Source organism: Hippoglossus stenolepis, chromosome 1 (genome assembly GCF_022539355.2).
Source record: "Hippoglossus stenolepis isolate QCI-W04-F060 chromosome 1, HSTE1.2, whole genome shotgun sequence".
Taxonomy (NCBI): Eukaryota; Metazoa; Chordata; class Actinopteri; order Pleuronectiformes; family Pleuronectidae; genus Hippoglossus; species Hippoglossus stenolepis.
In genome coordinates, this window is record NC_061483.1 from 1,658,665 (window position 1) to 1,670,274 (window position 11,610).

General features: G+C 45.1%; 2 protein-coding genes across 2 annotated transcripts in view; one reads left to right on the forward strand and one right to left on the reverse strand.

Moving 5' to 3' along the window:
* Positions 1–3,170, forward strand: part of hsd11b2 (hydroxysteroid (11-beta) dehydrogenase 2) — an 18,493-nt gene extending 15,323 nt beyond the window's left edge. The window contains exon 5 of the mRNA XM_035144800.2: positions 755–3,170. Coding sequence (XP_035000691.2) covers positions 755–1,179 — 425 coding nt within the window. The 3' untranslated portion in view covers positions 1,180–3,170. The remainder of the gene's footprint in view (positions 1–754) is intronic.
* A 2,827-nt stretch (positions 3,171–5,997) lies between these two features.
* Positions 5,998–11,035, reverse strand: LOC118100577 (calcium and integrin-binding family member 2-like). The gene is made up of 6 exons (XM_035145896.2): positions 10,592–11,035; positions 9,516–9,550; positions 9,112–9,223; positions 8,102–8,249; positions 7,830–8,025; positions 5,998–6,639 (listed from the first exon to the last, which is right to left on the reverse strand). The coding sequence occupies exons 1-6, from the start codon at positions 10,640–10,642 to the stop codon at positions 6,618–6,620; spliced, it is 564 nt and encodes a 187-aa protein (XP_035001787.2). The 5' UTR covers positions 10,643–11,035; the 3' UTR covers positions 5,998–6,617.
* Positions 11,036–11,610: the final 575 nt, after the last annotated feature.

Consider the following 11,610-nt stretch of genomic DNA (forward strand, 5'->3'; position numbering starts at 1 on the left):
AAAGTTTCTAACAACAACTTAATCCAAACCAATTAAACTTTATTGAAGGTGCTGACAGGGCTGCTTATTATCATCCTTTTACTGATGATCACAGCCGAAGCTTTGGAAAAACTCCAATAATAACATATGTGTATCTATGACAACGCTCTGAAAGACCCTGGGAGAATCTGGGGCTGGTTGATTTATTATCTCAGGAAACAGGATGGATCTCAGGTGTTAGATGAGTGAGGAGATTGTTATCAATTCTGTAACGACGAGCCACCGAGTCGATGTGTTGACACCATGCTGAACAATCTGTGCTCATATAGATCAGCTGAAAAAACAGACTGACATAAAGGTTTTATTATAAATATGATTCAAAGTCTCTCTGCTCCACAGTTAAAACGTTTCTCTGGGAACATCTGTTCTGCTGCAGCCTGAAAACGTCTTATATCTGAAGATCAGACATAAAAACCTGCAGCTCATTCTTTGGTTCAGCCTTTACTGTATTTGTACTCCACACGACCGGAAAACTACATTACCCACAAACACCCTCAGGAACATCTTGAGGTCATCAACATGTCGTACTTTTTAAAGTAAGCTTCTGAAAATCACCAAAATAAAGCGGAATGAATTTTTGCTCGTTTCATCGGCTGCTGTTCAGTGAATATTAGGAATCAGTTCATGGAGGTAACCAGTAGGTGGCACTAGTTCTCCAGTTCTCCTTTCATTTTACTCTTGACCCTGTGTTGACTTGAAACTCTTGTCTCCGCAGGTCAGTCCATTAACCAGGCGTACTGGGAGAAGCAGCACAAACAGCTGCTGCAGGGTCTGTCTCCAGCGCTGCTCGAGGAGTACGGCGAGGACTACGTGACCGAGACCAAGGAGTTGTTCCAGAGCTACGCCAGCCACGCCAACCCCGACCTGACCCCTGTCGTCGACGCCATCGTCCAGGCGCTGCTGTCGCCACAGCCCCAGGTGCGTTACTTCGCGGGACCCGGCGTGGGGCTCATGTACTTCGTCCACAGCTACTGCCCCTCCAGCATCAGCAACCGCTTCCTCCAGAAACTGTTTGTGAAGAAGAAGCTGGTGCCGCGCACCCTGAGGAAGCAGTCGAGCTTCGACCTGAACCTCAGCCTCCACAACAACAACAACAACAACAACAACAACAACAACAACGAGGAGGAGAAACTCAAGTAGCTGTGGTAGAAACAACTAGAGGACCACTTCTCACAGCTGTAACATGTACATCTATGTGTTGTTCAAACTGTTGAAAGGATCATAGTGATGCACCAACATTGTTTATTTTAGTTTCTGTAATGTCTGGCCCTGTGACGCCCCCGTGTGGATGGTACTGACACTGGCGAGTGGGCAGGGTCAGTGTAGGTCGATCAGAGAACACTTCACCTGTACTGTGCACTGACGTCACGTGCCTTCACCAGAGAACGATGGGGGATCAGCAGCGAGGACCTGACGCTACAGCAGCTCGTTTTCACACAGAAACAAACCGGCACACGACTCTGTCCGAGAAGCTGAAGGAAACAATATCTCACACTTATATTATTTATGTAGTTTGTTTTTCACTTTCAGCTTCACTTTGAGCTTGTTACCGTCACTTCTCACTAAACGTGTTCAGCGCAGTGACACTGTCAGTTTACAGTCGTGCACCAGTCGACCCCAACACACAGCTCCGACTCCGCTCAGATGGTCTCTAACAAAGTTCAAATCCACGTTAGCTCTACTGGAGTTAGCATGCTAACCAGCGATCTCCTCTGGTAATACCACTTTGTGCCTCAAGAGGCGACAGTGAGTCCCTTTAGCATCTGATCGGCCTACGGGACCAAAGACTTAGATTTAGATTTAAGATCTGAGCGAACTCCCCGACTCACTGCCCCCTGTTGGTTCTGAGAATGAACTCCACAGTTTGACCCTTTAACTGTGACAATACTTCACCACTTCACAACAACACAACAACACAACAACACAAATGTGTGTGTCGCCTTGAGGGGCCCATGAGGAGCGTGGATGTGCTCATGTGACGTAAAGGTTTAGCGTTAGCCGCGGAGAACCAAACCTCCATGAGTGTAACTCAGGATTAAGTCGAGATTAAAGTCGACGTCAAGGCTTCATTATTATTATTTATGATTATTTATCGATTATTCAGAGCAAACATCATCAGTCATTAGTTTGACTGATGATGAAACTTCTGCGCAGATCTTGGTCATCGATGGGAGGGGTCGTGCACAAAGCGTACTAACTCCTCCCGGGTGGCGAGAGACTGTGAAACAAGCGCGCTCAGTGAAACCAGCTGCTGTAGTGACCTGTCCATCAGCCAGCGTATTTCCTGCATCACAGGAAGTGCAGAGTCAATCCTTTCAAAACAAAAGTACACGGTAGGTTTGACATGTTTTATACTTGCACAACCAAATTATACTCACGCTAATCTTTGATTTTTACTCGTCTGTGAATAAAAAAACAATCAACCAGTGATCACATGATCTGCTTCATCCAATCAGGTCTGAGTTATTTTCCTATTGTACCGTCTAAACATTTCCATGTACTGTTGTGGTTTAAAATAAAAGACATTAATGTGTGGTCATTAAATCTGATCACCATGTTATCGATGAGCAGTTTGAAAACATTGTATGTAAATATTTGTAACTTCCAGTTTTTTATTGTTTTATCTCAAGTGTCACATGTAAAAACAACATTAAGTCAAATTTTTGCACCATCACTAATAATAATAATCATAATAATTTCAGTCTGAAAATGAACTTTTGTTTTGTGGAAATACATTTTCTTCGATAGTTTCTCTGTGAAATCCAGTTTCTTCTTCAGATTCAGGAAGTTTCATGTCTGTGATTAAAAGTATGATTTGTTTGTTCATCTGTGACGAATTCAACAAAATCCAAACTTCAACTGTCGTTGTTTTCAAAAAGATGTTTTCACAGTTCAGACGTGTTCGTTAACGTGCGTCATGAATGTTTCTGGAACATTTGTCCCACGTTCGGTGAGCGTGTTGTGTTTCTCACGTCTGTGAATTAAGCATCATCTCACTTTTTGTTTTCAACCGAAATATTTATGACGTCTTTTCACTCAAACTGTGAATTTTGTATGAAAACGTAAAAAAACAACAAAAAAAAATATGTAAGATGTTTTTTCTTTGATAGAAATAAACTCAACTTTTTTCACTTTTCGACTTCTCTGTGGTTGTTGGTGCTGGTGGAGGCCCCGGACCCTCAGGGGCACTCAGGGGCCCTCAGGGGGCCTCAGGGACCCTCAGGGGCACTCAGGGGGCCTCAGGGGCCTCAGGGGGCCTCAGGGGCACTCAGGGGCCTCAGGGGGCCTCAGGGGGCCTCAGGGGCCCTCAGGGGGCTCAGGGGGCCTCAGGGGCCCTCAGGGGCACTCAGGGGCCCTCAAGCTGTTTTAATGTTCTGTCTTAATTATTATGATGATGTGTGTTCAAGTGTTGAACCCAATGCAACACAATGGAAGTGAGACACACACACACACACACACACACACACATCTTAACTGTTTATAAAATGACAAGAGTGAAAATTACTTTTTGTTGTGTTCAATTGTGTTTTTGTTCTGTGTTGTTGTGTGTTTTGTTTTCAATGTTGTTTGGTTGTTCTTTTGTGTTGTTGTTGCTGTTGTTGTGTATTGTTGTGTGTTTTGTTGTGTAATATTGTGTGTTGTGTATTGTAAGTTGTGTTGTGTGTTGTTGTGTGTTTTGTATTGTATGTTGTGTCATTGTGTGTTCACAGGAGCAGCTGTTCTTGGTTTTTCTTCTTCTGTGGTTTCATCTTGTTTACTCGCTGACTGAACTGCTGCCAGGGGCCTGAGGGTCGCTCGTCATCATCCACCACAGAAGAAGAGACCACGCGACCTTTGACCCTGAGCATCTCTCCATGTCTTCCACAGTGAGACATCTGGAGACAACCAATCACACGCTGAGCTTTGGGTTGTGTGATTGTTACAGAGCTTCAGGGTTCAGCTCCAGTCACAACACACGTGATCACAAGAACACATCTGGTCTGTGGTGGATCTGGTCCAGCAGCAGAATAAACCCAGGAAGTCGTCTCCATCAGGAGCGAGGTGAGACGAGTCCATCGAGGACACCCCCCCCCCTCCGCTCCACTGGCCGCTCTCAGCCAACTGGTGGAAATAACTGACATTGTTCAGATCTCTGTGGGAAAACAACTCCTGCTGCTTCTTCACGTGAGAAACACTAACTCCAGAAAATGTCCAGACACTATTTTCAGGACATTTTCCAGAGTTCATGTCTGAAAACAGCTGATGTTTAACTTCTGTCTTTTTCTCACAGACGTGTTGACGTGTCCTCGAGGTTCCCAAGCTGCTGCTTGATGACATCATTAACGTCTCGTCGAGCAGGTTTCCCCATGGTTCCAGTCTTTGTGCTAAGCTAGGCTAACAGCTACAGGCCAAGATGTGGAGGAAATTGAAATCTGACAAACACAGAGTGAGTATTTCTGTGAAGTCAGAGGTTCACTGAGTTCATCACAAACTCTCCAGCTCTTCATGAGCTGACAGTCCAGCATCTTGTTGACCTCATTACATCAGCTCAGCTGGAACCGTGCGCTGCCACCTGCTCTGTGTCCACAGACACTGGCTGTGTCCAAAACCAAAGTTTTTAAACATCATTGTTTCCCACAATGCATTGTGAAAAGTAGACTTACATCGATTGTCACTAACGAGTGACTTTATACCATATTTATATTTTCCACTGGCTCACGTTGTTGTTGTTCATCATAATCCTGCGACAGCGACGTCATTGCCGGAGCAGAGAAGATGACCCGAGTAGTGTCAGGAAGCGTTTCTCTCTTTTCTCAATGAGCTCATTATATAGTTCTTTATATAGAAGTCACTATATAGTGAAGTAGGGAACAGTTAGTGGAGGATTTCAGACACAACCACTGACTCACGACCTTTGACCTCCCTGCTCCTGAAGCTCTTATCACAGTGAAGCAGCTTTTTGTTCCACCGACACGTCGTCTTCTGAACGTCAGACTTTTCCTCAAGGAGCGAAATGTGATTGGTTTTATATCACGACTGCTGCTGTGTCATGTTATCAAAGATATCACGTTTCAAATATCAAACTTTCCATGTTTTGATTCTGATGATCTTTTTCTGATGCGTCCTTCAGGCTCAATCTTTTTATAATTTCTTCAGTTGATTCATTTCAATCCTCAGCTTCTCTGGTTCAGTCTTGATCTTCCTCGTCCTCTACTTGACTCAGCAGGTTTTTCTTTTCAAACTATTCAACTATTTCAGGTTCAGCTGTCTTCAAAATGTATTTTCTTCAAATTCATGAAAACATTCACACAGTTTCACTTTGATTCAGCAGCTCAGCAGGAAATTATATTTCTACTTCAAATTCATTAAGTTACAAGTTTATTCAAAAAGACCTGATACTTGTTTCTCTTTAATGAATCTTAATTGTTTTATTCTTCACTTTTCGTTATTTTTGGGACAGTCCCGTCTCTGACCACCAGAGGTGAGTGTAACACAACAAACCAGAGGCCCAGGAGGTTTGTGCTGTTTCACCACAAAAGCAAGAAAGATAAACACACACACACACACACACACACACACACACACACACACACACACACACACACACACACACACACACGGGCTGCAGGTGGTGTCCTGTGATTGGAGCATTTGAAGTGATTGCTGCCTGATGATTGGACGGACTCCGTATTGCATCGTCAGCTGTGTTGAGGTTTTAAATGTCATCAGATACGACACCGAGCGTTTCTTTGTCTTTATATAAACAGTGAAGTGGCTCTAATCGCATTCACGTGAAACTGAAGCTGAGAATTCATGGACGTGTCAGGAGACAGAGGAGATCGATCCGTCTGCAGAGACGGAAACACGACACGTTTGTCTGGAGGCAGCGGAGCAGCATAATATCACAGTAGAGTGACTGCAGCTCTATGGATCCAGCTCCTCGCACCTGCTTTGTAAAATAAAAGTCCAGGATTTGTCTCAGTTTCATCAGGAGAATTTATTTCCTGTAAGAGAAGATAAGAGTCGTCGTGAAGCCACAGAAAAATCTTTTATTTGAGCGGAGCCAGAAAAGGTCAGTGTTGATGAGCTGCTCGATCAGGTTTGTTACAGGTGAGACGACAGAGCCCTTCCATCAGCTGATCTACAGGTTACTATGATTGTCATTGTGCATCACGACGCTCACGACACCACGCGTAGAAAGTTGCTGCAGCTACAAGCGATTTACAACATGCACGTCATGAGGAAAGATTGCATAGCTCTTCACTGTTTGCCCTTTAAAGGTGTGCTTTTCAAAAAGTCTCTGTCAAAGCACTGGAGTCAGAGAAGCCCTGTTGTGTGTCCACATGTCCACAGGAGACGTCCGACCTCAGAGACGCTCTCCTGGATCAGATCTGCTTGTCCTTGCTCAGAATTTAACGAAGAGAAAAGTTTCATGCACAAACTGTTGATCTGTATTCACCAGAGACCAGACCTGAGTCCGGCCTCGTTTCCTGCTGAAGGACGTCTGGTGGACGTCTGGTGGACGTCTGGAGGACGTCTCTCCACAGGTGGTAGAGAGGACAGGCACTGAGGGGGTGAGGCATCTCTCCTCTGTAGCATCATATTCGTATGTGAAAGTTGCTGCAGAGAGAAGATGACACGTGATGTTAGATCCAGAGCCCCCTCACCCCTCACCCCCTCACCTCCCTCACCCCCTCACCCCCCAACCCCCTCAGCCCCTCACCCCCTCACCCCCCTCACCCCCCTTCACCCCCTCACCCCCTCACCCCCTCACCCCCAACCCCCTCAGCCCCTCACCCCCTCCCACCCCTTCCCCCTCAGCCTCTCACCCCCACCCCCCTCACCCCCTCACCTCCCTCACCCCCCTTCACCCCCTCAGCCTCTCCCCCTCACCCCCTCACCCCCTCATCCCCTCACCCCCTTCACCCCCTCAGCCTCTCACCCCCACCCCTCACCCCCTCACCCCCTCACCCCCTAACCCCTCTCACCCCCCTCACCCCCTCAGCCCTCACCCCCCTCACCCCCTCAGCCCCTCACCCCCTCACCCCCTCATCCCTCACCCCCTCATCCCCCTCACCCCCTCACCCCCTCACCCCCTCCCTCCCCCTGTCACAACAACTGAGTCACTGTTTCACTTTTATCATTTTTTTAGAAATCCACCTGTTCATGCTGACATCACTATATTTCATATTTTATATTTCTTGTTACGACCTGTCCATGTTTAGCCCCGCTAAACTTTCTTGTCCGAAAAGTCAGCAGGGAATGGCTCCCCCTGCCTCCCACCCCTTGCGAGATAATGACACACACACACACACACACAAACTACACACACACACACACACACAAACTACACACACTACACACACACACACACACCAAGGAGACTGTGACCTGCAGCGCACACGTTATCTCACATGGTTGCCATGGCAACAAGAGCCTCGTCTCCAGCTAATCTGTGGTTGAGTATGATGGACAGTTTTACGACTGAACCCCCCCCACCCCCACCCCTCAGTTCTTTCTGCTTGGTTTGGGCGGAGGAATGAAAGTGTGATGAATCGTCTGCAGTAAAACGAGTTTGATCGAGCTGCTCTGTTGGTTCAGTGGTGAGGACTCAGCTGACCCCAACACACACACACACACACACACACACACACACACACACACACACACACACACACACACACCCACACACACCACACACACACACACACACACACACACACACACACACACATTGTTACTGATGAAAACTGCAGCTTTATAATAACGATCCCGACAAATGAGCGTCAAATGAAAAACAACCTTCGTACCTGAGGAAGTCTGGAGCCTTCGAGATCATGTTCTCGAAATCGGCAAAGGACAGTTTCCTGTCTCCGTCGAGGTCGGCCTCCTCGATGGCTTTGTCACACACCAGCGTCACCTCCTCCGGCGTCAGCTCTCCTTTGGTCAGCTTGTTCAGAGTCTTCTCCAGGTCCTCCTTGCAGATGAAGTTGTCCCTGTTATAGTCTGGAGCAGAGGCAGAAGAAGATGAGGGACCTTCCACCGTGAGACGCTCGGTCAGACAACATGTGCAGATTGTTACCGTAGATCTTGAAGGCGTAAATGTTCTTGAGTTCTCTGGGCGACGTTTCACACAGAGCAGAGAACATGTCCACAAAGTCATTGAAGCTCAGGTTCCCCTGTCCGTCCTCGGAGAACGTCTCCACGATTCTGTCTCTGAACGGATTCTCCTGTCAGAGCAAACACACACACACACACACACACACACACACACACACACACACACACAATAACAATTAATAAATCTGTTTAAGTTGTACGAATCTGGCAAACAATCAAATAAACTTCCTGTTTGACCTAAAATCAGCCTCATTTATAAACACTGACCCTGAGTGAAGTCGTACATGTGAACGTTGACACAAATTTTCTCGGTTCACATGTACAACAAAAGTAACGATGATAATAATGTAGATGCGTTAAACCTCTCGCCTGAATGTTTTCCACATTTTACTGTTGTTGTGAACGAGTCGGACCCGGACAATCTCCTGCTGCTTCTTCATATGTAAAAGACAAAAACGCCAGAAAATGTCCAGAGTCAAGTGTGTTTGATCTTTAAACAACGTTGATGCTGTGACGACTGAGTCTGAAACTGTTGTGTGACATTTGACGTCTTGTTGTGTGTAGAGGCTAATTCACACTTCTGCGTCGAAGCTACGTCCTCGGTACGCACGAAGAAAAGAAAGACGTCGTCCTTGTTTGTTCCTTCAACTCAATTCAAATATGTCGGTGAAATGTGACGCTACCAAGAGGACCAATCACAGCTCTTGTGCTCTGTGTCGCCTCGACGTGTAGTTACAGTTTTGGGGAGGTGCATGTCAGGGTACAGCGTAGGACTCTGTGAAGGATACACGTCTACAACGTAGCTTCAACGCAGACGCATGAATTGGGTTCAAAACAGTCGTCATGTGAGAGGAGACCAGTGATTGGACCAAACGTGTTTGAATTAAAAACATGTTGAAACACCAGCAGTGAACAGAATGCGTCTCTCAGACTCGTCAGCAGGTGGCGCTGTGGGCGGACTGACAGCTCTACCTTCAGCTCAGGCATAGTGATGATGAGCGTCAGAGGAACTCTGATGTCGGGGTTGTTGGTGTAATCCAGAGGAACTAAGTGTGGAGCCAGTTCACGATATCTGCCATGTAACCTGCAGAGGACGGAGAGATCATGTGACACAACATACAACTGTTACATGAGTCAGACTGTCAAAATAAAATGAGCTGAACTGACTGTGATCAGCTCCTGTTCTGTCACAATAAAAGCATCTGAACTGACTGTGATCAGCTCCTGTTCTGTCACAATAAAAGCATCTGAACTGACTGTGATCAGCTCCTGTTTTGTCCACCAGCCTCCATCAGCCTCCCTCCAGTAACAGATGTAGTCGTCTCTGTGGTGATGGTGTTTGTGAGATTTGTGAGATGAACATGTTGATAACTTACCGCAGGATTTCTTTCCGGGTGAAGAAGGTGCAGTCCTATAAACAAACATGTAAACAAACATGTAAACAAACAGATGGAGGTGATGGAGCCACAGTGAGTCACAGAGCAGCTGATCCTCAGGGAGGGTCTTCTTTCACATCATCAGTCAACATCAGGATGTCGAGAGACTGGAGCTCAGCCAATCAGACACTGTCTCTGCTAAAATGTTCTCATCTCTTGTGTTCTCTTCTAATCTGTGCTAATCTGCTCTGGTCTCGTCTGTTCTGTCCTAATCTATCATGTTCTAATCTAAACTGTTTTGTTCTAATCTGTTCTGTTGGAATATGTCCTGTTCTAATCTGGTCTCTAGTCTGTTAGGTTCTAATGTAATTTGTTCTGCTCTAATCCATTCTGTTCTCCTCTGTCCTATTCTAATCTGATTTGCTCTAATCTAATTTGTTATAATCTGTTTGGATCTCTAATCTATATCCTCTGACCAATCGTAGATTGTTATTTAGATGTTTCTCTGATTAGATGGATTTGATTGTGTTTTTGGGACTGACCCGTGTTCAAATTGTAATCTATGTTATCTGTGTAATCTATATAAAAACTGTTTAATCTGTGTAAACATGGTGTAATTTGTGTAAACACAGTGTAATATATCTAACTTTAACACGGTGTAATCTGTGTATTATATGTAAACACAGTGTAATCTGTGTATTATATGTAAACACAGTGTAATCTGTGTATTATATGTAAACACAGTGTAATCTGTGTAAACGCAGTGTAATCTATGTAATCTGTGTAAACTGTGTAATCTGTGTTTACATGGTGTAATTTATGTAATTTTATGTAATATATGTTAACACGGTGTAATCTGTCTAAACTGTGTAAACTCTGTGTTATCTGTGTAAACTGGGTGTAATCTAGGTAATATATATAAACACTGTGTAATCTGTGTTATCTGTGTAACCAAAGTGTAATCTATGTAATCTATGTAGTATATGTAAACACGGTGTGATCTGTGTGTGTAGTCTGTGTATTGTGTGTGAACACAGTGTAATATGTGTAAACTGGGTCTAATCTAATGCGGTCACCTGATAAGCCTCCAGCTGCTCGTCGGTGAAGGTTGTCTGTTTGTTTCCCATCGTGCTGGACTAATTGTCCCATCACACCGCTGCATCACACCGCTGCATCTCACTGGTCCCCCGCTGATCTCAGACCATCCATCAGCTGGTCCTCACACATCCGCTCCTGGTCTGGATCTAATCCTGCTGGTCTGGGTTTAATCCTCCTGGTCTGGGTTTAATCCTCCTGGTCTGGGTTTAATCCTCCTGGTCTGGGTTTAATCCTCCTGTTCCAGGTGTTATCCTGGTCCGGGTATGAACCTGGTCCTGGTCCGGATGTGATCCTGGTGCTGGTCCGGATGTGATTCTGGTCCTGGTCCGCGTCCGGTTGTGATCCTGGTCGTGGTCCGGGTATGATCCTGGTCCTGGTCGTCTCGGACTCTGAGCTGCAGAGGAGGAGATGCAGGGAGCAGCCTGATGCGTTCAGGTGCTCATCGTAAAACATAACTTTCTATTCAAATATCTGCTTCAAACGGAAGAAAGTGGAATTCCCACTGAAATCACCTCCGTGGGTCACATTTACTTCATCATACATACCAGACAATTATATATAAAACTGAATTTATCAATAGAGAGGGTCAAAAATCATGTTTTATGGCGTCACGAAAGATTCCTGAGTGCTCCTGAAGGCAGCACAGAGGATGTGCCCGTCATTTAATTTCTTTGATTTAAATTTATTTATTTCATCTTCCTAAAGTTAAAGTCTTTAATTGGCTGAAATTAAAATGATTCATATTTTTTATTTCATATCGTTTTATGTATTCATGTATCTTCTCAGTCTGAGCTGTGATGATTTAACATGAAGTGGTTCTGAAAACGGATCCGCTTCAAATCCCTGAATCCTCAGCTACACGACAAGATAATACATATACAATGATATACACCAATATATACAAATGTACAAAATATAAAAAACATTTCAAATAATTGCACAATCCTACAAAAATATTATTGTAAAAAGATAGAAGGTAATGACGTCAGCCTGCAGG

What these genes read in the sequence shown, in the direction of transcription:
- LOC118100577 (XM_035145896.2), bottom strand. Translation starts at nt 10,642, where the DNA reads ATGGGAAACAAACAGACAACCTTCACCGACGAGCAGCTGGAGGCTTAT. An exon ending in AGCAGCTGGAGGCTTATCAG is followed by an intron (nt 9,551 to 10,591) that starts GTGACCGCATTA and finishes GTTTGTTTATAG; the next exon opens with GACTGCACCTTCTTCACCCG. An exon ending in TTACGCCTTCAAGATCTACG is followed by an intron (nt 8,026 to 8,101) that starts GTAACAATCTGC and finishes CCTCTGCTCCAG; the next exon opens with ACTATAACAGGGACAACTTC.